The sequence below is a fragment of the Desmodus rotundus genome, chromosome 2 (assembly GCF_022682495.2).
Source record: "Desmodus rotundus isolate HL8 chromosome 2, HLdesRot8A.1, whole genome shotgun sequence".
Classification (NCBI taxonomy): domain Eukaryota; kingdom Metazoa; phylum Chordata; class Mammalia; order Chiroptera; family Phyllostomidae; genus Desmodus; species Desmodus rotundus.
Genome location: NC_071388.1, coordinates 57,529,184 through 57,556,387, shown reverse-complemented (window position 1 = coordinate 57,556,387; position 27,204 = coordinate 57,529,184). Strand labels below are relative to the sequence as shown.

At 39.3% G+C, this 27,204-nt stretch overlaps 1 protein-coding gene and 1 pseudogene across 3 annotated transcripts in view; one reads left to right on the top strand and one right to left on the bottom strand.

Annotated features, from left to right (window-relative positions):
• The window catches only part of CP (ceruloplasmin), an 80,276-nt gene that overhangs the window by 33,575 nt on the left and 19,497 nt on the right, over positions 1-27,204 (top strand). For all 3 annotated transcript variants that reach the window (XM_024556306.3, XM_053918245.1, XM_053918244.1), the window contains exons 7-18: positions 4,871-5,010; positions 6,166-6,318; positions 7,582-7,796; positions 14,133-14,283; positions 15,779-15,991; positions 16,949-17,156; positions 18,796-18,938; positions 20,152-20,280; positions 23,201-23,307; positions 24,703-24,919; positions 25,338-25,477; positions 26,776-26,938. In XM_024556306.3, the coding sequence (XP_024412074.2) occupies positions 4,871-5,010; positions 6,166-6,318; positions 7,582-7,796; positions 14,133-14,283; positions 15,779-15,991; positions 16,949-17,156; positions 18,796-18,938; positions 20,152-20,280; positions 23,201-23,307; positions 24,703-24,919; positions 25,338-25,477; positions 26,776-26,938 (1,979 nt within the window). The remainder of the gene's footprint in view (positions 1-4,870; positions 5,011-6,165; positions 6,319-7,581; positions 7,797-14,132; positions 14,284-15,778; positions 15,992-16,948; positions 17,157-18,795; positions 18,939-20,151; positions 20,281-23,200; positions 23,308-24,702; positions 24,920-25,337; positions 25,478-26,775; positions 26,939-27,204) is intronic.
• LOC112300919 (large ribosomal subunit protein uL24 pseudogene) lies at positions 9,582-13,586 on the bottom strand (annotated as a pseudogene).

Here is a 27,204-nt window from a genome sequence, read left to right as displayed (position 1 = left end):
GCATGAGCCCAGGGTAAATGGCTACAAATGAAATTTTGTGTGTTGGCCCTTGAGTAGGCTCTCTGCAACTCTAGCCATCTCTCCCTGAAGGACAGAACCCCCGCTGCTTTTCACAGCCACGTGTTATTTGGGTTCCTTTCCCAGTTCTGGTGCTCTAGGCTGGGGAGCCCAGCTTGGTGTTTAGACCCCACATTTCTCAGGGGGACCCCACCAGCTGCTGAACTATCTCTCCAGTACTTCAGCTGCCATCTGTGGAAGCCCAGGCAGCCTTCTCACAGCTCTGTGCTTCCTGCCAGTCTACTGTGGTGATATGATTTCTTCTGTATGTCCTTGGCTAAAAGGCTTCTCTCCAGCTAGTGTTCAGTTAGTTATTCAAAATGGTTTTTTCTATAATTTAGTTGTAATTCCAGTTTTGTCCTTGGAAGAGGTTAGTGTAGCTTCCATCTACTCTGCCACCATCTTGGATCATCAGATGTTTTAGATATTAACCCTTTATCAGATATATGCTTTGCAAATATTTTCTCCCATCTGAAGGTTTTCTTGTCACTCACTTGATCATGTATATCCTTTAATTCACAAAAGCTACTCTTTGTACATATCTGAGGTTTTCCACAACCTCTGAGCCATTTCCAGCCCCAATCTTTTTTTTCTACTGTCATCTATTGTGAATTTTCAAAAATATCGATGAGATCCTGCCACCTCCCTGCTTCAAGTTTCTGCTCAAATATCACCTCTTCAGAAAAGCTTCATTTGCCATTCAACTACTTAGAAAGATTAGGTAATTTACTCAACAACACACAAGTCAATAGTTGGGCCTGGCTCAACCCAGGTCTGTGATTCCTGAAGCAGAGGTTTAAGGCCCAGGCTACATGGATATCCAGATGCCCTAACTCTCAAAATTGCACTTCTAGCCCAGAAGGCTCTTTCTTATAAATTGCAGATTTGCATTTCAAACTGCTTAATTGACAACCCACTTGGTTGAGGCTTCCTTAAATCCATATGTCCAAACCTAAATCCATTATCTTCCTCACAATTATGTGTTGCCTTCTGTCCTTGAATAAATCATCATCCATCTATCAAGCTCCAAACCTGAGCACCATCTTTGACTCCCGCCCTCTTTCACTAATCCCTTCTTCTTCTCTCAACACATACATTATATCCTAAATATCCCTGAAAGCTGTCTATTTCTCTCCATCCTCCTTACCAAGACCCCTGAAGTCATCACTACCTCTCACTGAGTTTTTGAAGCTACCTCCTGATTTGTCTCCCTACCGCAGTCTAGCATATGCTAACACATTCTCTAGGTAGCAGCCCAAGGAATCCCACTAAAACATGAATCCTAAATGCTTACATGTTTCAAAGCTTCCCCACGGCCCTGGGATGGAATACTGAAAGCCTTACTTAGTTCCTCCTGTTCACCCCTCATTCTCTGCCCCTGCCCTGCCCTATATGCTGTGCTGCTGTCACACTGTGTGCTGTCCTACAGGCTGTTTCTCATTTGTCAACACCTGCCCCATTCTCCCACCACACACACTTGACCTTTTTAATTCTACTTCTAGATAGTTTTTAAAAAATCACTTCCTCTGGAAAGCCTTTGAGAGCCTCTTTCCAGAACTTTCCCCAACTCCACGAGAAATGCTCCATAAAATATTGTGCTAATTACATGTTATCACATTGATTGGTTGATAGTCTGTCTTCCCTGACAGATGTCAGGTTAAAGTGCACAGAGTTGGGTCCTGCTTGCTTATGGTTATGTCATCAGCACATCACAGAGTTCCCGGCAAACAGCAGGTGTTTAATACACTTGTCCAGTGAAAGAAAAGATGAATGGGTGGTTTTGTGAAGTCAAATGTCTTTCTAAGATTGAACTTCTTCATTTGTAAAATCAGAAGACTGTTACAAACTTTGTTGCATTCCCATATGAGCTCCTGGTTGGTGCTAACATGCAATAAGCGGTAGGTACTGTATTTTGAAACATTCCATAATTTGTTTAAAGATCCAGTTTTTACAAAATATTTTACTTATTTATTTTCAGAGAGAGGGGAATGGAGGGAGAAAAACAGGGAGAGAAACATCAATGCAAAAAATACTGATGGGTTGCCTCTTGCATGCACCCCAACCAAGAACTGAACCTGTAATTCGGGCATTTGTCCTGATCAGGAATCAAACCGCCAGCCCATCACTTTGCAGGAAGACCCCTAATCTAACTGAGACACATTGGTCAGGATGATTCAGTTTTTTAAATTTTTTTTGTCCTCACCCAAGGACATTTTTTTCATTGCTTTTAGAGAGAGAAGTCTGGGGAGAGAGAGAGAAACGTCAATGTAACAGAGAAACATTGATTAGTTGCTTCCCCTTGGCTTCCTGACCAGGAATCAAACCCACAACCTTTCAGTGCACAGAATGATACTCCAACCAACTGAGCTACACTGGCCAGGAATAAAGATTCAATTTTATTTTTATTTTTTACATTTAATAACAACAAAAATGTATTTTTAATATATTTTATTGATTATGATACTACAGTTACACCAATTTTTCCCTCTTTGCCTCCTTCTGTCTAGTACCTCCATTCCCTCCAGCCATCCCCCACCCCTCACCTTAGTTCATGTCCATGGGTCATGCATATAAGTTTTTTGGCTTCAAATTTCTATTCTTAACATCCTCCTGTCTATTTTGTACCTACCAATATATGTTAGTTAATCCCTGCCCCTTTTCCCCCATTTTCCACCTTTTCCCTCCCTGCTGATAATCCTCCAAGTGATCTCCATATCTATGATTCTGTTCCTGTTCTGGTTGTTTGTGTGGTTTGCTATTTTAGATTCCGTTGTTGATAGTTGTAAATTTGTTGCCATTTTAATGTTCATAGTTTTGATCTTCTTTTTCTTAAACAAGTCCCTTTAACATTTCATATAATAATGGGTTGGTAATGATTAATTCTTTTAGCTTTACCTTCTCTGGGAAGCACTTTATTTGCCCTTGGCTTTCTAAATGATAGCATTGCTGGATAGAATAATCTTGGTTGTAGGTCCTTGCTTTTCATTACTTTGAATACTTCTTGCCAGTCCCTTCTAGCCTGCAAAGTTTGGGGGGTTTTTTTTTGTTTGTTTGTTTTTTTGAAAAATCACCTGTCAGTCTTAAGGGAACTCCTTTGTAGGTAACTCTGCTTTTCTCTTGATGCTTTTTGGCATTTTAATTTTGATGTATCTTAGTGTGTTCCTCTTTGGGTCCAACTTGTTTTGGGCTCTCTGGGCTTCTTGGACTTCTGTGTCTATTTCCTACACCAAATTAGGGAATTTTTCTTTCATTATTTTTTCAAATAAGTTTTTGGTTTCTTGCTCTTCCTCTTCTCCTTCTGGAGTCCCCCTACGATTTGAATGTTGGTGCATTTGGAGATGCCCCAGAAGCTTCTTATTCTGTCCTGTTTTTTTTAATTCTTTTTTTTTTCTTGCTGTTCTGGTTGAATGCTTTTTTCTTCCTTGTGTTCCAAATTGTCGATTTTATTCTCAGTGTCATCCCCTCCACTCTTGGGTCCCTGTAGATTCTTCATTATTTCACTTACCGTAACCTTCATTTCTGCCTGGTTCTTTTTTATGTTGTTGCTGTATTCAATGAGTTCTTTGAGCATCCTGATCACTAGCGTTTTGAACTCTGTATCTGATAAGTTGGTTATCTCCATTTTGTTTAATTCTTTGTCTGGAGTTTTGTTCTGTTCTTTCAATTGGACCATATTTCTCTATCTCCTCAATTTGGCAGCCTCCCTGTGTTTGTTTCTGTGTATTAGGTAGAGCTGCTTTGACTCTCTCTCTTGCTAACATGGCCTGTTGTAGAAGAGTGGACCAGTAAAGTGTGTGAGGTGGAACTTTAAGTGATCACTGGGGTGGGGCAACCCATTTCCCTGCATTGTTGCTCTGTGTGGGAGAGGGCTCAGAGAGGAGACAATGCCACTGCCTGGCTTCTGGAGGTTTGCTGGGGAGGAAGATGTCCCCTAGCACTTGCTCTGTTTCCATTCTCCTCACTTTCTCCTTGTATGCCACTTGTGCCCTTCTAGCTGCTGCTCTGGTGCTGAATCCCAGAGTGGGTGGGTCTATATAAGTCCTAAATCCATGTGGACCCTTAAAGACAAGTGTCCTGATAGTCCAGCAGTTTCTTCCACCACCCCAACCCCCACTGGTTTTTACAGCCAGAAATTGTGGGGATTATCTTCCTGGCACTGGACCCCTGGGCTGCTGGGTAGCCTGTTTGGGGGCTAGGATCCCTTGCTCCTGAAGTATCCCTCCTGATTTTTAACCACCATACATGAATGTGGGACTACCCATTCCACTGCCTCTCTGTGTCAGTCCTATAGCTCCACACCACTTCCGCAGCCCCTGCACCTCTCCACCTGTCTCCATGTCTTATGCCTCCTATCTGTCTGAATGATGTAGCTTCTTTAAATCCCTTGCTGTTGGACTTACATATAGCTTGATATTCTGATGATTCTAGGTGTTACTTGTTTTGTAGTCTAAACGTAATTTTTCTGTAGTTGTGAGAGGAGGCAAAGTATTTTTACCTATGCCTCCATCTTATCTGATTCAAGTAAAGATTCAATTTCAGAATAATTTATTAACCATCAGAAGTTGATATGGGCCTTCTTAAATTTTTTTTTACCTCACTTGGAAAAATGGAACTTCTTTGCCTTGATTCTCCCGTCCTTAACTGAACATCCCTCTATGAAGTGGCCTAGTCTGTCTGAGTATTTAGTAAATCATGGGGGATAATATTCTCTAAGCACTGGTCAGAATTTTTCTCTTCTGTTAGTATCCTATGTGAATACCCACTTTCTATTTAATGCTTCAACTCCAGCATTAAACACTTCTCATTTTGGCAGTGCTTCAGAGGTATTTTTTGAACACGGTCCTACCAGAATTGGAGGCTCTTATAAAAAACTGGTTTATCGTGAGTACACAGATGCCTCCTTCACAAATCAAAAGGAAAGAGGCCCTGAAGAGGAACATCTTGGCATCCTGGGTGAGTCCACGCAGAACATGAATGACCATTGTGCTCTCCCCCTGGGCTATACGAACCTCAGAAAGAACAGAGACTTCCGGACCCACAGCATGCCTTCTTCATAAAAAGTAGGGATATGGAAGATCAATCATCAGTAACATGCATCAGCTGATTTACTTTTCCACATGCAAGTTACCAATAGTAAATCTTCATCATTAAAAACCATGCTGGCTTCAAATAATGATTTTCTTTTTTGTCAAAGAGGTAAGGGAAATTGTGTGTTTAGGTGAGTTGTTTAAATCGGCAATGAAACTATTAGCCTCTGCCCTTAGCTAAAGACACACTCCCTTAGAAATAAACTCCAGGCTACTAATGAGACAGGCTGTGTTGGTCTGAGAGCCTTCAGTGGACTGCCCTCAGGCAGAGCCCAGAGACCTGTCCTTGCTTAGGAACTCAGGCAGAACAACAGAGTAGGTGCATACAGACTGTCCCTACTCTTCACCTATTAGCTGTGTGACCTTTGAGAGTACTCAATTTTCTGTGCCTCTTCCCTTCCTGTAAAATGGAAATAATAATAATAATCCTTACCCCTAAAGCTGTTGTAAGGATTAAATAAGTTAATTCACATAAACACTCCAAAAAGCACATAGGAAGCTCTCAATAAATAGCATTTTACATATTACATAAAGTACTTATGTACTGTATATCTAAGTTTTATTCTATATTTGGTGATAGTAAGAGTTTTGGTGATGGAAAATTCACAGCAGTGTTACTCTTCACATCCAAGAAAATTGAATTTATTTTCTCCCTCCCTTTGGGTAGTCAGAGTTTATAGCACCCCTCCACTCTTGTAAAAAGTAACACCCATCTAGCCAACAGAAGACAAGGGTGAGGAAAGCTTGGACCCTCTGAACAGTTTCTTGTAGATGAATAAAACTTGTAAACTGACTTGGATAAAATGATAGCAAATTTCATTAACCTGAAGCTGAATTGAAAAGCCCAGCTCATCTCTTTCTAATCTCATCATGTCAAACTGATAATGAGCTCTTAAAATCCAGTCTTTCTATTTGCCACCGATAAGCATGTTGTTCACAGTGGTTCTTGCCAGAAGACAAGCCAAAGAAAATATTCTGTATATTACATACCAAAAAGGATAACAATCCTCTTTGTCCCTAGGTCCTGTCATTTGGGCAGAGGTGGGAGACACCATCAAAGTCACCTTCCGTAATAAAGGAGAATATCCCCTCAGCATTGAGCCAATTGGAGTGAGAGTCAGTAAGAGCAACGAGGGCACATACTATGCCTCTCACTACAACCCTGAGAGTGGAAGTGAGTATAGCGCTCTGTGACCAATCAACAATGTTTACTAACCCACTGGGCCACGCACCTCAGGAAAACTGTCCTATGAAAACTGAAGGCAGGGCTTCTGAGAAAACTGCTCATATAACATCAGGAAGTAAACATACCTCTTCTCCTACCATTTCCAATTGGGTTATGGAACTTTGTCCTGTCTTCATTGGATGATTATTGACGATGCTGGCTGTAACTTACTTGGATTATATCAATTACACATTTCTGGAGTACCATTTGGGTGATTTTTAAATTTTAAAAATGTTCTTGTAATTAGGTACTCCCTTTAGAATATTTTAAAAATATAAAAAGGTACAGCTCAAAATATTATCCATAGTTCCATATATAACCACTGCTATACAATTCCTCTACTCTTTCATCTGGGGATATAAAATATAATGTATGGCCTCAGTTTCCTCAGTGTGAAATTGGGAGATATGAACAGGATCATCAACAAGCTCTCCTTCAGTTATAAAATTTTTTCAATTTAGTTTTCTTCAATAGAAAAATTCATTGATTACCCCCTATTTGCAGGTGTTGTTCTAGCTGATAGAGGCAGTGCTTGCCTTCAAGAAGGTTAAGTTCTGTTTGGGTGGGGGTGGGGGATATGCACAAATAGCACGCAAGGTGCTAGAGAAATTCTTAGAGCTGTGAGAGCAAAAGAGGGCACTGTCTTAGTCCATTCAGGCTGCTATAACTAATTACCACAGGCTGGATGGTTTATAAACAACAGACATTTATTTCTTACAATTCTGGTGGTTGGGAGTTCGAGATCAGGACATGGTTGGGGGAAGGCCCTCTTTTGGATCTCAGGTTTCTTATTATATTCTAACTTGGTGAAAGGGCTAAGCAGCAATGTGGGGCCTCTTTATAAGGTCACTAATCCCCTTCAATACGGCTTCCACTCTCATGACCTAATCATCTCCCAAAGGCCTCACCTAACACCATCACATTAGGGCATTAGGGTTCCAATATGTGAATTTGGGGGAGGTGGTTGCAAACCTTTTGATGGTAGGAAGCACCAGTCTCAGACAGAGCTTTAGCGGAGGCTTCGTGGAGGAAATCACACCCATCAGTGACCTCACACTAGAGCACAAGGAGGATTTCACTCAAGTAGGATTCCATTCTAACTCACAGGGAGCTCAGAAGTGGGTTATCCCAGACAAAACCCAGTCTACTTTGTGACTCAATTCACCACATTAGAAAGTACTCTTAACCTCAGTGATGTGACCTTCCTCACAGGTGCGCCTCGTCCTTCAGCCTCCTATGTGCCACCCAAAGAAACATTCACCTATGAATGGTCTGTCCCCAACGAAGTGGGACCCACTTACAAGGACCCTGTCTGTCTGTCTAAGATGTATTATTCTGCTGTGGATCCCACCAAAGATATATTCACTGGGCTTATTGGGCCATTGAAAATATGCAGGAAAGGAAGTTTACGTGCAAATGGGAGACAGGTAAGTCCAGTCAGGGAAAATGAAAATGATTTTCAAGTCCTTTTGAATGATCATTATTATAAGGAAAATTCTGAGTTTTGAGGCAGTAAGGATTCTACACATAATGTTTATTATAAATTTTTTTCAGATATTATTGCAGAGTTTCTCTGACTGACATGATTGTCCCAAGATGAGTTGGAAACAAAATTTTCCTTGGAATCTAAACAAAATTTTTTATGTCCAATTAGACTTTCATGCACACAAAAATGTTACCTATTAATTGAGGAAAATATTGCTTAAAATATTTTTTAAAACTCAGGAAATGATCCTTTGACCAAGAAATAGAAATAGCTAAGCCCATCATTGTTTTTATATCTAAAATAAATATTTTATTTTTTATTTAACCTTTATTGTGTTTTTTCCATTACCATTTAGTCCCCTTATAACCCCCTCTGCTCAGCAGTCACCACACTGTTGTCTATGTCCATGAGTCCTTTTTCCTTTTTCCTCAACCCCTTGCCCAACCTTCCCCCACCACCACTAGCTGTCATCCTGCTCCCCATCTATGAGTCTGTCCCCATTTTCCTTGTTACTTTAGTTTGTTCATTATATTCCACATATCAGTGAAATGATTCAGTATTGTCTTTCTCTGACTGGCTTATTTCATTTAGCATATTGTGAACCTTTAAAAGATAAGGGCTCCTTTACAAATGCCTCCAATATAATGATCACATCCTAAAATCATCATCATCATTTCTTAATATCATTAAATTTCCAATCAATGTTTACATTTCTCAGTTGTCTTTTAATTGTTTCAAGTTTGTTTGAATGAGTACATAAATAATTCACACACTACAATCAGTTTCTTGAGATTTTTTTCTGATGTTTTTGTTCTTACAAATCATTTATCCTGTAGAAGTTCCGTATGTCTAGAGTTTACTTAAGTGCATTCCCATGGTGTCATTTAACATGTTTCTTTCTCTTTCTCTCTATTTCCTATAAGTCAGTGGCTAGATATAAGGCATGGTCAGATTCAGGTTAGGATTTTTTGTTTGTTTTTTATTTCTGGCAATACTACTTCATATGTGGTACTGGGTAGGGTACTTCTATCAGGGAATTACATAGATACTATATAATTTTCTCTCCATGTTATCAGCCACCAATAACCATTTCCTATTAGATTCAAAATCTAATCAGGCAATGCAGGAATGATTCCATCATTCCTTCTTTGTTTATTAGCTAGTATACCTTTATAAAAAAACTTCTGTTAATGGGCTATTTGCTTACCCTGAGGTATGTATTACATAAGAAAGGAATGACAGAAAGGAATGACAAGTGCTTAATTCTTTCCCTTTATTTATGAGTTTCCAGATTAATAGTTTTTCTCTAGCATACTTCAAATGTTCTTAACAATTTTTTAAAGTATTACTGTGAAGCCATGGATTTACGCATATTCGGTGTGTTTCAATTCATCTCCACTATGCTTATTGATGCTACATGTATCCTATTTATGGCCACTGGAGTTCTACCTGTTCAGGTAGACTCCTTGATTTTTACACGAAGCTTCTTTAATTTTAGTATAAAAAGCTATTTTAAATCTATATTACACATTTTCTGAGCCAGATCTGGTATCAGCCATTTGTCTAGTTCTTTTGGGTAAGAAATCTCTTTTAGAACCACAATCTGGGCACGAGAGGGGCTCATTGCTATTGGGTTAATCATGATTTCTAGGCCTTTACAGTGGGCAGAACTGGAAAAAAAATTTTTTGTTTTTAAGTTATTAATGAAAGTTGTATTAAGATTACTTTATTTCTGCGTTTTCTCAATTGTCTCTTCCTTGTGTTCGCCTTTTTCTTTTCCTACTTTGCGAGATTTGGCTTTGTGTTCAAGGATCTCTTTTTGGTCATTGGGCAGCTTTAGCCTAGTGATAGCCACCTCGCTGGGCTGAATGTCCACATGAACAGCTGTCCCGTTAGCTTTCTCCTGCTGCACTCATTCAGTGTAGACGACACATTTCTTCCTATAAACCTGGACTACTTTGCCATTTCCTACCCTTTGTAGTGTTCTTGAAAAACCTGAACTTCATTATATTTTTGGATAGGTATGGGTCAAACACTGTACTGTCTCAGCTCTTTGGAAAGAGGAGAATACATAATCTTCCTGGGAATGTGGGAAGGTGCATCAAAATGCCTTTTACAGTTCTGGCTCCAGTGTGAAGTCACAAAGGCATTGAACTTTATTTTGATCAGCTGGCCACAGCTTTTATTTCTATGATGGCCACAATAGGGAACAGCTGGAAACAAACTTTTAAGATAAAATTCATCATGAGTTTTTAGTGATACTTTATATCCAATTTAGGTGTATGAATTTTTTGCTTCTTTTTTAAACTTAACCTAATTGATCTTACATCTGTATCTCCCTTTAACTGAGAACTAAGAAAAATCTTAGTTCTCAACAATGTCAACATAAATACTCACTCAATTCGTCCCACAATATACACATAACTGTTTCATAATCACAATTACAACACTGCAGCCAACAATATAATTACTGAAAATAGTATAAGATTGGGCTGCTGCCCTTCTTGTCCTCAGAGTAGATCTCCCTAGGGATGTTCAGTTAAATGACATATTTAAAGTCACTCAATAATTCCTCTCTGTAGTTTCGTCACCGACAGGATACACAGGTTTATTTAGTTAACTAGTTCTTTCTTAAGGGATTGCTTTTAAAACTGTAATATTATTTTATAATTATGTATTTGCCTGGTTCCACTGCCAAATCTATGAAAGAGGTATACACGTAATCAAAGAAATCTAGCTTTTATCCCTTCTTTCTGCTCACCTATTCTCTCACTCCAGATAGCTTATTTTTACTTTATAGTTAATTCTTTTATTTATTATTTACTATTATTGATATTGACTTTATTTTTTAGAGCACTTAAAGATTCATAGCAGCACTGAGGATAAAGCACAGAGATTTCCTATATACCCCACACCCCACACATACACAGCCTCCCGCCATATTAACATCCCCCCCTAGGGTGGTACATTTGTTAAATTGGTGGACCTGCATTGACACAACATCATCATCCAAAGTCCATAGTTTACACTACGTTTCACTCTGGGGGTTAACATTCTATGGGTGTGAACAAGTGCATAATGACATGTATCTGTCGTTATGGTACTGTACAGGCAACCTCTGGCCTTTTATTGTCTCCATAGTTTTGCCTTCTCCAGAATGTCATATACTTGGAATCCTACAGCATGTAGCCTTTCTAGATTGCCTTCTTCCACAGAGGAATATGAGTTAAGTTTCCTCCAAGTCTTTTCACTGCTTCATAGTTCATTTCTTTTTAGCACTGAGTAATATGCCACTGTCTGGATGTATCACAGTTTATTTATCCACTCACTTCCTGAAGAACATTTTGCTCACTTCCAAGTTTTAGCCATTATGAATAAAGCTGACACAACATCTATGTGCTGGGTTTTGTGTAGACCAAGTTTTCAACTCCTTTCGATAAATAAATACCAAGGAGCTCAACTGCTAGATTGTATGGTGGGAGTATGTTTAGTTTTTGTGTTTGTTTGTTTTTACAGTAAACATTTTTTATATTTAGAATTAATGAGCTGGACTCAGTTTAGATTATCCCAGTTTCCCAATTTTGTTGGCAACATCCAAAGCATTAGAGTCAGGAGCCAGTCAAACGTATGCCTTCTCTCCACTGAATGAGAGAGTGGATCTGATGCTAGGGTACATCTGCGCTAGGATAGAATTTACTGGTAAGACAGGTCAGTTACCTTTTCTAATAGGGTTTATATTGTATTGTGCAGTATAGCAGGGAGGAAGCGGGATAGGTGAGAAGGGGTGGGAAGGAGAGGAGATAAGCAAACACAAAAAATGGAATAGATAACTTCAGAAAATAACAACTGTTTTTTAAATAATAGGATAAACAGAAATCCTAGTTTAGATAAGATGGAGGTAATATTTGGGGTGAGATTTAAATTTCAAGGAGGCAGCCTTCCAAAGATCTGGGGAGAAAGCAAAGGGAACAACTAGTGACAGAATGTCAAATTTTATAAGATTTATTTTTAGATATCATTGAAATTATTTAAAAAATCAATAAAATAAAAAGATATATAAAACATATTTATTTCCTTCTTTGGCCTATAAGGGTGACCAGCTCTACTAAGGATTTCCTAATGTTGAACTATCCTTGTACTTTCGTGAAAAAGCATTACTTGAACATAGTGGGGTTTTTTTCAATATATTTCTGTGTTGACTTTGATAGTGTTTTATATAGAACTTCCCATCTAAGCTATAAGGTATTATACCATGGTTATACTATCTGCATTAAATAAATTGGGAAGATTCTTGTTTTTAATAGTTAGAAACAGTTTAAATAGATACGAATCCATTCCTATTACTGCTATAGGAATCCACTGCTTCTTAGAAATTTGAAAGAAATTGCCTGTAAAATTATTTTGACTTTTTTACTTTTTAGAAGTAGTTAATTATTTTATTTATTTTTAAATCACAGTTTTTATTTCACCCATGGGTATTGGTCTATTCAGATACCACCTTCTAAGTCAACTGATCACATTATTGTACACAGTGGTCTTACTTTATCTCTCCCTCGTACATATGATTACGTACCTTTCTCATTCTGAATGTGGAGTATTTGGAATCTCTCTCAATTTTTTTTGTTAGAGTTGCCAGAGTTTTGTGTATTTTTTTGGTATTTTCAAAGAATACATTTTCAGATTTAGCTATTTTAATTTGTGATCTAATTTATTAATATCTGTTGTCTTTATTAATTGTTCTTTTATGATTTTATTTTTCTAAAGTATGTAGATATTTACATTTATTTTTATTTGGTTTTGTTTAAAATAAAAAGCATTTCAGACTCTCAGTTTATATGCTAAGTTATATTCCATTCATTATGTCTCATAATGTCTCATAGTGTTCTCATGGACAGTATTTAATAAATATGTAGTAATTCATTTTTGTTTCCTCTTTGACCAAAGAGTTATGTGGATCAAATATGATCTTTTTAAGTTTTTTCATTTTTTGTCCTTTTGTTAGTAATTTTTAGTTTTGTTGCATTATGATCAGAAAACGTGACCTGTAAACTTTCACTAGTTTTTCCTTTATAGATTAGAATATAAAGTGATTGTCGCAGTCCCATGTTGGAAAACTCACACATCTGAAAATGCCTTCTTGTTGCTCTTTGCCTGGTACAAAATTTTTGTAATTCTCCCCTGGAAAACATAAATGCTACTCTATCTTCCTCTACCATTTATTGTAGTAGAGAAGGCCAATGATTTCCACTCTTATTTGTTATTATTATGTTTCCCCTTTTGTAACTTCTTTCTAAAATCATTATGTGTATATTTTTCATCTTTGAATCTTCTGATTTATGGGAGCTTTCTTAAGATCATCTCCATCATTGATTCAGTTTTCTGCAGGATCTAACCTTTAGGTCCCTGCTTTAGTTGGATTTTTAAAATTTGATGATTTTTTTTTAAAGAGAGAGAGGAACATTGATTTGTTGTTCCCCTTATTTACACATTCATTGGTTGATTGCTGCATGTGCCCCAACTGGGGATTGAATCCACAACCTTAACATATCAGGACTGTGTTCTAACCAGCTGAACTACCAGGTCAGGGCTGATAATTATGTTTTTGATATGAAAATAATCTCAGGAAAAAAACATGCAATAATCTCTGAAATTTTTTCTTCTTTGGGGCAGTAACTTGTTCTTAGAGGCTCATATGCTTTGATTCCTTAGACTGACTGCCTTCTTCTAACATATTGAATCATTTCATAGACCAGATAGCGTTTCTGTTTCCTTATTTTTCACAAGGGATGGGGGGAAAGGGAGCAAAAATGTTTGTTCAGATGCCTCCAGGTTGTGTGAATTCCTGTTCCAATTCACCTGGCAGGCTATTACTTTCCTTAGGATGATCCCTCCCTCTGACTGCTTTCTCCCGCTCTGTTTGATAGGATTCTTTATGTTTGCATTAATGTGGATGGCACTTTCCCTGATTTCTAGCACAGACACACATCCCCCCACACCCACTATAACAATTGTTTTTATGGGTTCAGTTAGTATTGGCAGAGCTGGCAGGATGGTGGGGAGAGGAGAGTCAGAACTTTTAGGTGCAGCATGACGCTTAGATTGTCATGTTGAACCAAAAATCCACTACACGGAGAATAATAAAAACTCTCGTTAGCCCCCCATTTACAAAGAAGAAAGGAAACTTGTTTTTACTCTTTGCAAATAGTGTTGTGTACATGGAAGTCTTTCTGCTTTACTTGTCCTGTCTTCACCTTATTGTTCTTGTTTTGATTTATAGAAAGACGTAGACAAGGAGTTCTATTTGTTCCCCACAGTGTTTGACGAGAATGAGAGTTTACTCTTGGATAATAACATTAAAATGTTTACAACTGCGCCTGATCAGGTGAATAAGGAAGATGCAGACTTTCAGGAATCTAATAAGATGCACTGTAAGTACCGCCCCAACCACAATCCAGCAGGTTATTTCAGTGCTGCACGTGGAATGCTTTTAATGATGCCAAAATCTTAAGAGCTTTGCCTATTGTTCAATAAATTATTAAATACAACGACTGTAATGTCATTGATTATGTAATGTATTGGTCAATTACTCCTCATTTCACTTAATTCAGGATAAAACATACAAACTATGTCAATTAGGTGCATATTAAAATGTGATCAGCATTACCCAGGGCTTGGTAGATACGCAAATTCTTAGGTCCCCAGCCCTGACCTACAAAATCAGAAACTTTGGCTGTGGGGCCAGCAATCTACGTTTAACAAACCCTCTGGGTGATTCTCATATGTGCTCAAATTTGAGAACTGCTGGATTAGATGCTCTTCTCCTCTGTGGCTTAATAATGACAGGCTCATTTTATTGTCTAATATGAAGAAATTTATGGTCTCTGTTCTCAATAAACCCTCACCAATGACTATACAATAGAATCAACTGGGAGCTTTTAAAAATGATTATAATTATTCTTCAAATGCTCAGGACAACCGTTGGAGGTTTTTATTTAATTGAAACCTGGCATCAGATTTATTTTTACCTCCAGTGTAATTCTAAAATGCAGTTAGGGTTCAGAGAACAGTGAGCTAATTGTTAAATAAGAATTTTTCTTAAATCCACACCAGTAATGGATGTGTGAAAATTATTGTAGGAAGAAGAAAAAACTGTACATGTTACAGACAGATTTATTTTTTAGCTGGATCAATACTAGTCACATTACCTACAATCTTTAAAATATTTCTTTTGATTTTGTATTTCTGCGTTTTGGAGGAGTCAAAGATATTACCTATTGAAAAAACAGCAGTGAGAGAAAACTTCCTGCAAATACTCTGTCCTGTTTATTCCAGATGAATCAGAGAATTTTCCATCTAGAACAACAAACCCAGTCCCAGTCTTTTCCGTGCCCAGGAAAAGCTGGTATTACTCATCTGTTTGGGTGTCCACAATATGACTCTTGGGAGAATTGAGAAGGGCCTAACTGGGAAGAACAGTGAGATTCTCAGGACACAGAACTTCTTGAACCCTTCATTCAGCTCTGCTCTTTTGGCCTGGGCCTGCTCTGGAGGGTACAACACAGAGTTGCAAAGACACTCCTGACACATGAAGAAGTACAGAGGCCTGAATGGGTCTTTTAAAAATGAAATAAACAGCCCTGGCTGGTGTGGCTCAGTGGATTTGAGTGCTGGCCTGCAAACCAAAGGGTCACTGGTTTAATTCTCAGTCAGGGCACATTCCTGGGTTGCAGGCCAGGTCCCCAGTTAGGGGCATGTGAGAGGCAGCCACACATTGATGTTTCTCTCTTTCTCCCTCCCTCCTCCTCTCTAAAAATAAATTTAAAAAATATTTTTTAAAAATAAAATTAAAATTAAATCAAGTTGGTTCTGGAATGTAGGACATAGGTAAACCACTTTCAAAATGTTATTTTTCACCTTCTATAGCCATGAATGGATTTATGTACGGGAATCAGCCTGGTCTCAATATGTGCAAAGGAGATTCGGTCACATGGTATTTATTCAGTGCTGGAAATGAGGCTGATATACACGGGATTTACTTTTCGGGAAACACGTATCTGTCAAGAGAAGAAAGGAGGGACACAGCAAACCTCTTCCCTCAAACAAGTCTCACACTCACCATGCAGCCTGATACTGAAGGTGTGTTTCTTTAAAGACAAGTCTCTCTTGGATCAATTTCTGAGGTTTTGGTTTAAAATCCTATGTTGGGTGATAAGCTCATCCCTTTCCCAAGCCTCCCAAGTACCCTGTCTGCCCTTGGGAAAGCAAGCCTGGGCCACTACTAACTACATGCCAGACAGGTCCCTTTCCTGTTTGTCAGCCGGAGAGAAGGGAGTGACAAAAGGGTAGATTTCTCCCACTTCCACAAAGCACAATCCTTGAGACATTCTCCTCTTATATTAGGGTCCTTTTAAAGATAGCTGGCAAATCAGACTGGAAGGCTCTGTGTCTAAACTTCTCATCATTTCTCTGTAGCCTAGATCTAGTGTTCGCTTGTCAATTGTTTGCAATTGAATATATTATACTAGAACTATAGCCATGAAAATTCAGAGCCCCTACAGGTCTGGCTCTGAATGAGTAAAACAAACTAAGGCAAACAAAAAAAAAAAATGTGAAAAAATACTAACTTGCTTCAGACTTTCATTTGGTTCATTATTTGTCAATAAAATGTAAGACAAGTCCAAGTGTCACCTTTTCCTCCATTCATTAGACAAGTGTAAATACAACAGTAAACAAGAGGTGAAGGGTCTGCTCTCTTGCAGCTGAGTAAGTACCGTGAAGACAAACGGGGCAGGAAAAGGGTCTGATGACTGAAGGGAGGAGCTGGGTAAAGATTCTCTAAGGAGGTTTGAATGAAATGAGTGTCAAGAGCCATGTGGATATTTTGGAAGATTTGTTCAGGCAGAGGAAACAGCAAACTCAAAGGCCCTAAGGCAGGCACACCCTTGACCTGGGGCTGCAATCTGATCAGAGGTGTGGGAAACCAGCTCATTAACCCAGGCTATACAGTAAGGATTTAGGCATTGATCCTGAGTGAGGGGAGGAGCCAAGAAGGTGCTGAACAAAGGAGTGACATGCTTTTATTTACCTTTCAAGGGACTTTTAATGTTGAGTGTCTAACAACTGATCACTACACGGGTGGCATGAAGCAAAAGTACACTGTGAACCAGTGCAGGCGACTGCCTGAGAATCCAGACTTATACCTGGGAGAGAGGACCTACTACATTGCCGCTGTGGAGGTGGAATGGGACTACTCCCCAAGCAGGGAATGGGAAAAGGAGCTGCATCGTCTACAAGAGCTGAAGTAATTCTCTAGACTCTGAGTCCCGATTTTTTAGTTTCTCTTTCAGAGAAGAAAGAGTTATGTTAAATTGCAGTGAAACAACAGTTTTGTTGAACAATAACAACAAAATGCTTCTTAGAAATCCTTCTCCTTAATTTAAACCTCTCTCAATTTTCTTATAGGAAATTTGCATTTACCTGTATTTTGCTGTGTATAATGCACACCCATGTTTCTGACCCAAACTTTCAGGAAAAAAATATTTCGTTTTAATGTTTTCATTCAATTATTTATTTATTTATTTATTTATATTTAGATACTTATTTTTTGTATTATAAAGGAATTTTCGCATTTATTTTTGAACACATGATGGTACCAGAAATTTTACGTAACAAATAATTACAAAACACAAGAACAGATACAAGGTATTTCAGGTACTACCCATGTATAATGTGCATCTTTATTTTCTCCTCAGAAGTTTTGGCAAAACAGTACATATTATACATGGCAAAATATGGTCTCATGTGATTCCAGGTTTCTTTCTTTTTTATTGGGCTATCTTCTCGTGTTCATGTGCCCTTCTCTTGTCATTGATTTTCAAACTTATACCAAAATGAATGCCTCAGTTCAGAGCTAAAATATTATTTTCCTTACCAACTATTGGCTGTTTGTCTTTTATCCAAAGATTTTTGTTATTAGTCTAGTAATCAGTTATTTCACATTCCTAACACTATTATTTATAAAAGAAAACTTTAAATTATTGAGGGCAGGGTAGCAGATGTGTTCTCTGCCTCCCAAGAACTTCCAGGAAAATATGGTTCAAAAACCACCAGTACCAAGTACATTATGGGAATGAAAAAATAAGTTCAGTGTGAACAGATGTAACTTCAGGGTGTTGGTTGGAGCTTCAGAAGCATTCATTTAGAGCAGCGCCACCTGTACCGGTGGTTAGCCTTTTGGTACTGTTCCAAGCACTTTCCCTCTGTCATCTCTCCCACATCGGGCACCAGCTGTTTGTGGACATGCTTTGAAAGATCGGGGTGGGCATGTGTTCAGATCTGGGGTGCATGACATGGCTGGTAACCTGTAGCTAAGCAGTGGTTAGCTGGTCAGTTTGACTGCAGTGGTGAGTATGATTTGTGGGGTAAAGGAGTAAAAGGTTATTTCAGCAATTGGGATAAAACAGTCAAAAGGCTACAAGAGCCAGTAAGAGTCAATAAAAACTTTAGGTAAAGGAAATATCAAGAAAAACATGGCCATTTCGGTTCCTACAGACCAGAAGCATTGTAGTATTCAGAGAACACTTCATTGGTGAAATCTGGACCCATAACATTTAGAGCTATAAATAAATCTTAGAGAGGACGCCCTCTAATACCTCATTTTAGGGGAGAAGAAACAGGCTCTGATAGGCAATGACCAGCAGGAGGTCGCTTCCGTGGCAGAGTCACGGCCAGGACTCAGATGGCTCCGCGTCAGGCTAGGTGCACTGTCCACCTAGCGTGTCTATTTTTAAAGTCTTGCATAGGGGGAGAGTGGTATAAAAAACTAGCATAATTACTTAAATAAAAACTGTATGTTTATTCAAAATTTAAAACTCAACTTCCACTTTCATTAAGACAAGCACTAACCTCAGTTGTCTGTGTTTGTGTGTGTTTTTTTTAAGTGTTTCGAATAATGCATTCTTAGATAAGCAAGAATTTTACATAGGCTCAAAGTACAAGAAAGCTGTGTACCGGCAGTACACAGACAGCACGTTCCGAGTTCCGGTGGAGAGGAAAGCTGACGAAGAACACCTGGGGATCCTAGGTACTCTGACAGCTCCAGTCCATCAGGTGTGGGTTAGTGACGCGCTGCCATGGCCAGTGACAGTCCTTGTCTAGGGGTTTAATGGCCTCAGTTCATGTAAACAAGTTATTTAAATAAAAACAGTAGAGTTCTTTGAGTTGCTGCCCAATTAACAAATTACTTAATAAAGCCAATTAAATCTTCAAAAATAAAAACTATTCAATAAGAATGAGAAGCCTATGACTATGGCATAATAAAATATTATTTCTTTGTGTCAGAAACAATGTATTATCCCATGTAGTAATGAAATTGCATATATTTGGTGTTTATCAAACTGAAACTTATAGTTTTGGTGAAATTCCTAGAAATTACTTTCTAATTAAATTCTTAACCAAATTCTTCATTATTCTCCCATCTCTCCCCTCAAAAAACATAGCTATTTACTTTTAAAATTAAAATGTAAATGATTAACTCCAAGAAAAAATATAATATGATTAACTCCAAAAAAAACACATATGGAAATAAGGAAAAGAAAGGGTTATCGTTCACAAGGCAGGGGAAAAGTTGCCCTCAATATTTCAGTAGTCATTTTAAGACAGATGTCTAGGAACTTGACCAATACTGGTTCTTGGGAATTTCCTTGAAAACCATCAAGTGCAGAGGACATCACTTCGAACTGTGCTGTTTCCATACCAACGGAGCTCACTGGGGCTTGGTTATCCTCAGCCCCCAGAGAAAGACACCCAAGAGAGAATGCAGTATCGCTGGCTGAGCCAAAATTCTCTCAGACAGGAGACAAGCTAAGATTGGCCGTAGAGGAGAAATGGGAGGGGTAGCCCCAACCACCCTTTCAAATGCTGGACTGCCTACATTTATTAAGTCACCCTCAGGAAATTCTGGAAGTCCAAATGCTGAGATCACTACTCCTGGCCAGGAACGGGTCACAGCTGACCCACCACAATTAGGCCTAGGGAGGTGTGGGGACTTTCAGGCCCAAACTTCATAGGACTCTTGATAAGGTGCACCATCTGCAGAAGTACTCATCACTACAGTTTTTATCCTGAATCCTCTGGAATTAGGTATAAATCCAAGACGACTACTGCATGAAGCCACAGGGGTTAAAACAGACTCTGGCTTTATGCTAAGAAAGTTACCTGATCTGTGCTTTTATTACTGAGTTAGAACTTCCAATCTAACAGGCATATAAGCCGCTCTTCCTTTTCTCTCTCACCAGGTCCACAACTTCATGCGGATGTTGGAGACAAAGTTAATATTATCTTCAAAAACATGGCCACAAGGCCCTACTCAATACATGCCCATGGGGTGAAAACAAAGAGTTCTACAGTTACTCCAACTTTACCAGGTACTCATGGGGGAGGTGCAATAGGTTTCACAGCTTTTCCCCTAATGACTATCAGAGAGGATTCCTACCAAATGAGTGTGTCTTGAGAAAGTGAAGAAGGAGGCAGTCGAGAGGGGACACAGCAGGTGTATCTGCACGCGTGTATGACTACACGCACCCAGCACAAACATGCACAGCACTGTAAGGAAGAATCTGATGGTACTGGACATCTACAGATACTCACGTTCGCGTCCCCAGCGATGATCGCTCCACCCGGCTAGAACACACCCCAGGTAGCATTTACCACCCTGAACGTAGCTGCGTGTTTCTGTGACTGTGTGTTTGAGGATGGGATCCTAAGGACAGAGGCTGCTGTGTGAAAGTTTAAATCTCCAGTATCTAATCCATTATCTGGTTGTACTAAGAACTCAATAAATGTTTAACAGAGTAAAAGCTGACATGGTTTCAGCACTGCAGTACATTTCTTTAATAAAAACAGTATTTTTCATCTATTAGTTGTAAAGTTGGCTCCTAGGAAGGGACCATTTCTCAATAATCTAGTAGTTCCCAAATACAGGGTAGGGGAAAATTAGGTTTACGGTTGTTCATGTGGAAAATAGTACAATAATTATAAATAATAATAATACAGGAATAAACTGTTTTGCATGGTCAGCACTGTAAACCTTCTTTCGTCCCAGCCTGTGTATCAAGTAAGAAAAAACAAATTGCTCTGTAAGGTTGCTCTTCTCAATTTAGGGGCATAGAAATGAAAAGCCCTGCTTTCCTCATCCTCATAGTCTTCCTAAAGAGATTAACAATAAATAAATCAAATATTAAGTTGTAAAAAGTACTATGAAAACAATGAAGGCAGATGAGCAAGAATAAGTAACAATGGTACTATTGTTTGTAGGGTGGTCAGGAGGGCTTCTCTGAGGAGGTGCCGCTGGTGAAGACAACTAAGTGATGACAATTAATTATCCACTTTGTTAGGAAGAGTTGTTTGGGAAGAGCATTCTAGGTCCCAAGATGGGAGGAGACTTGGTGTGTCTGAGGAACAGCAAGGAGGCCAGAAGGGAGAGCAGAGCAGATGGGAGAGACTGAAGAGATGAGATGCAGAAAGGGTAGGAGGCTGGATGCAGAAGGAGGGGAGGTGATCTCAGAGGCCATGGTGAGGATCTTAGATTTTATTCTAAAAACCCGTGTGAGGGTTTGAGCTGGAGAATGTTGACCTTATGAACACTTTTTAAAGGACTGTTCTGGCTGGTGTGTAAGTGACTATAGGAGACAGGGGCAGAATCAAGGGTCAGTTGGGGGCTATTACAATAATCTGCGTGAAAAAAATGAGACTTGGGCCAGGTTGGAAACAGCAGAAGTGGTGAGATGTCATATTCTATTCTATTTTAAAGGTGGTGCTAAAAGGACATCCTGAAAGCCTGGGCAATAGGGAATGTGAGGGATGGAGGAGGAGTCCAGACAGCTCCAAGGTGTTGGGCACTGAGCACTTGGTGACACAGCGGGTTGGGATGGGGGAATGGAGAAGGAAATGTCATTATTTGGCTTATTAAAATAAGAGTATAGATGAAGAGACACTATATTCAGGAGGTAAATCGATGCTTTATTTTCAGTGAAATGTTCTGTTATAAAAATGATGAGGACATAGGGGCAGGTGAGATGGAGGGCTTGAGGAAAAAGAAAAAAGGCTACCACATCCCTTGAAACCATCCCTCATGTCCTGCTTTCCTGATTTCCTAATAAAGGTTTGTCAGACTCCAGCTAATTAAAGTCTGACAGCATAAAGAAGTAAGGGTGAAGCCTGCATAAAGAGTAGACATGAGTGGCCGTGGCTGAAAGCCAAGGTCTTGTGAGCAGACATACTGGAAGCTCTGAGGTGACTGTAAGCAGAGATCAGGCTGGAGAAGAGCCCCGCACAAACAGAAGAGGGTAAAGGCCTTCACAAGATTGGAGGGTGGAGCAACTGGCCATCTTCAAAGTCCCAAGGTCCAGGGTATGATCCTGTATGTGACAGAACTGTGACAAAACACTGTATGGTATGCCAGACAGAATGGGACAAAGTAGCGAGGAGATCAGTGGCCCATTAAGTCAAGGTCTCATGACTCCTCACCAAGTATTGTGAAATCACTGAGGATAACGATAAGAAAGGAGAAAAGGAAGGTCATGGTGAAGCTGAAGGAGTTGCACAGGGTAGCTCAGATACACAGACACAGAGACTATGTGGAAGGTGCTAGAACTGTGGGGAAAATCACTTGATAGTTGATAAGAAAAAAGAGTATTAGAAAAACATACGTCAAACTAAGAAAAGATCCGTTGCAAAGTTTCTTCAAATTGTGATATTGGACTTGCCACTGTTACCTAACAAAGTCAAGAAGTTTGATGCCCTTCAAGCACAGAGAAGCCAAAGTCGAAGGCAACAGGTTTTTGCAGAGAAGAGCAGACATATTCATCAGGCAGCCGGACAGGGAGACAGGAAGTCAGGCTCAGATCATTCTCCCCTAGACAAAGGCTTGGAGTTAAGTTAAACAATGAGGTTAAGAAGGAGCTATATATAGCAATTAATTCTAATTTAAGGGCTCGAGTTGGATGGCCTTGGAACTGAGTTATCTGAGGTAAGGAATGGGAAGGGTAAGGGAAGGTATAAATAAATTCCAAGTGGGGAGAGTCTGGCTGGGTGAGATCTAGGAGCCCTTCTGTTATCTCCTGAAAGCCAAAAAAAAAAAAAAGGGAGCGAAAAACTACTAGGCCCTGGTTTCAGTGTTGGGGCCTGATTTCGCCACCTGCTGGCCTTCGTGGCAGTACAAACAATTTTTAATATTACTACTTTTTAAATCTAGTTTCCTTCACATTTCCAGTTTCTGGGTCACTGGTTATCAACATTATGTATATATCAAACATAACCAAATACATTAACATTTGATTAATTTAGGTGAAACTCAAACTTACATATGGAAAATCCCAGAAAGATCTGGAGCTGGAAGAGAGGATTCTGCTTGCATTCCATGGGTCTACTATTCAACTGTGGATCAAGTTAAGGTAAACTGCAAATCCTTTGTGTTCTGTGAAAAGTCCCAAAACAGACACACAATTGAAGGAAGATGAGGTTACAGTTTTCCTGTGGCCCAGTTCAATGGTAAATTCCCAGGAAAGTGAGCTGCTCTGCAATTTACTTTGGTTTCTTTGTGTTATTTTCTTATATTTTTATGGTTTGTTTTTAAGGATACAACTCTTATCACTGCTGATAGTGGGTAATACAGATTTAAATATTAATCAATACAGTATTTTATTTCCCTTTCATATCAACATACATTAAACACAAAGAAGTGATGTACTTGACTTGAGAGCTCTATTATTACATGGTAATAAAAAAATGCTGATCTCGACAGTCAATCACAGTACAAGTAATGCTACTGTATGAGGTCCCAGGTCTAGTTCAAATCTTTCTCCTGAGTTCCACACTTACATCCACACCTGCCAAATGAACATCTCTATCAGCATAACACACAGGCACTGAAAACTCAGCAGCTCTGAAATGGAAATTGAGATCTTCCTCCACCTCCTCCTGTTGTAACAAATAGCACCATAAGCACCCAGTCTACTCAGCTGTTCAAGCTAGAACCCTGGATATAAAGTATCTAATGTTCCCCCTTAGCTCACCCAGGGAATTCCCCCACCCAGGCAGAACTCAGTCCATTCCTTCTCTCCATCTCCATAGATCCGGTCCTTGTAATTTACCTCAACGGCTTCAGCGGCCTCCTACTCTCTTCTCTCCCCCCTCCACACCTTCCTTCACTCCACCCAGGATGACTGTTCTAAAATGCAAATATGCTTCCATTCCATGTTCAATTTTTCAGTGGCTACCTATGTCCCACAAGACAAAATCTAAAATTCCTGAACATGATACGACTCAAAGGTCCTTCGAGAACTAATCTGCCACTACTAGTGCACAGCCAAACCACACTTGTCATAGATTTAAGTCAATTGTGGTCTTCCTCCTCTGTGTCCATTGGCACTGCACATACCTCCATCACAGCAAGTGGTTCATTTCCTTCATTCCTCCATCTTCCTTACTAGACTGAGTTCCTGAAGGGCAGGGGCTTTGTACAATGCATCTCTGGATTTTCAGTGACTGGCATAGTGCTTGGCTTATGGAATAGGTAAATCACCACTATTCATTTGGGGTTCTTCTAAAAACTGCTGCTCATTAGCTGAGCCAATATTTGGCCTCTGCATCCAACAACCTTTGTTCACCATTGTTCCAATTTAACAGCTTCAGGTGGAAAGTTACTGACTTGACAGCACCACCTTGGGCAAAGTTTACTACCTAAATCAGCCCTTCCAAAATTCCTGAGGCCACGGAAAATAAGGTCCCAGATCCCGGAAATCCTGACGCGCATCACAAGGATGACGGAACTTTTTGCTTGTTTGCAGGATCTCTATAGTGGATTAATTGGCCCACTGATTGTCTGTCGGAAGCACTACCTGAAAGTATACAATCCCATAAAGATAGTGGAATTTTCTCTTCTGTTTTTAGTATTTGATGAGAATGAATCTTGGTACTTAGATGACAACATCCAAACATACTCTGATCACCCTGAGAAAGTAAAAAAAGATGATGACGAATTCATAGAAAGCAATAAAATGCATGGTATGATACATTATTCTAAAACCTTTTTTCCCTTTTCCTACTTGCAAATCAAACTACTCTAGGGACTATTCATTTGCTTCATTTTATAATGAACCATGTCTGCCTCACTTTGTGAGGTAGAAATTCTGTTCAAAGTAAAAAGGGGACTTTATTCAAAATCATCTATTTACTTCTCTCCCAGTTCCAAAGTCTCATTCCCTTAGAAACTCAGATTTAGGATGAAGGCTTTTTGTGCTAAGTGACTAGAAAAGCAGTGACATTATTGACCTTAAAGTATCCATTTCCCTCACCTGTTGTGAAACAACTTCTATTCACTCAAAAAAGATCCCATTCATTAACCTAATAATCACTTTTTGTGAAATAGCTAGTGGTTTCAAATATACTGAAAGGTAATATAAGAATCATGTGCTTTCCTCAGCTATTAATGGAAGAATGTTTGGGAACCTGCAAGGCCTCACAATGCATGTGGGAGATGAAGTCAACTGGTATCTGATGGGAATGGGCAACGAAATAGATTTGCACTCGGTGCATTTCCATGGCCACAGCTTCCGATACAAGGTAAGAGCCATCATGGTCATTATTCTTGCTCTGTCTGAAAATGGTTTACTAAAAATGAAGAAAATAATTCCTCAGGCAGACTTATGAAAAAATGGAAGTTTCAAAGATAACTATTTTCCTTTTTTAATTTATAAACAATTTTTATTTATTTATTTTTAGAGAGAGGGGAAAGGAGGGAGAGAGGGAAACATTAATCTGTTGGTGGCCTCTTGCACACACCCTGACTGGGGACCAGGCCTGTGACCCAGGCATGTGCTCTGAACTGGGAATTGAACTGGTGGGTGGCCTTTCGCTTTGCAGGGTGACACCCAACCAAACGAGCCATGCTGGTAAGGGCAAGAGATTACTATTTTCTAGCCTTTGTTACACCTGGGGCTCTTCCCGGCATTTGCTGTTTGTGCTGGATTTTCACGGAATTCTGCTCACATATTCCTGAGCAGGGACTTTGAATAGCAGTGTTACCAGAGAGGGTAGGAATGTTCACATAACAATGGGTCAGAGTAGAGACAAAACTTTCCTACAGCCATTGCTTACGCTAAATTCTGGGTCTTAAATGGCTTGACATGAACAAGATCGTCAGTGTGGTGTCAAGCGACTGGTACCTGGATCTCAACCCTGCTCCTTCTCACCGAGGGCTGATTTCAGCAGGACTCTGTTGCGCTTTTGGAGTTACTTACCTTTGAGCTGGTGTAGAAAGTTCGGAAGCTACCAAAAAGCACGCTGCAGAAAAGGCCATTTTATTATTTATATTTTGGTTATATAGATGTTTTATTCCTAGAAGACTTTCAGTTTTATCCCTAACGGAAATACTGCTGAGTACTTTGTGTCTAGTCAAGATTTTACCTGAACTGCATTGTCTCCTTTCCTGCTCCCCCCATTTCCCTGCCTGCCCTAAAGTTTCACGGACAACCTAATCTAGAGTCAGTTCAGCAATAGTGAGATCATGGCTGAAAGGGGCCACAGCTCAGTTCCCTTGCGTAACACAAGTCCTCTGATAAAAAGGCAAACCAGAGTTGAAGTGTGAGAGTTAAGAGGTGGTACTGACTGATGGCCACTTTCATCACACCTTTCCTTCACACTCACCTGCTGGCCCATAGTGCCACGGCTTTAGCAGGAATTCAAGGAACATCTATCTCACTGTTTGTATTAAACACAGAAGTATACAGGGCGTCCCTTTTTTTTTTTTTTAACAGATCCGTTTTTCTAATATCCTTCAGCAGGCCAATGAAAAATTGTTTGAATGAATACTCACACAGAATAAACATTATATGAATGTTCTTGTCATTTTTCTGATTAAGCACAGGGGCATTTATAGTTCTGATGTCTTTGATGTTTTCCCTGGGACATACCAAACCGTAGAAATGTTTCCAGTAACACCTGGAACCTGGTTACTCCACTGCCACGTAACTGACCACATCCATGCTGGAATGGAAACTACCTACACCGTTCTGCCAAATAAAGGTGAATATCAAGTTAGTGATTCTAAAAGCCATACAGCACAAGTATAATTAAGATACACTACTTTGCCCAAATACTTCCCCCAATATGAAGCATTTGTGAACTGGCTGTTCTTTCTTCTTTTTCTACCTCTGAACAGAATTTTTTTTTTTTTTTTTTTTTACTGCTACATGGTATGGGACACTGCTTTTCTACCAGTTCTAAAAACAGCACCAACCCTCTCTAATCTAGTGCAAATTGACAACAATTTGATGCAGTGTAATTATACT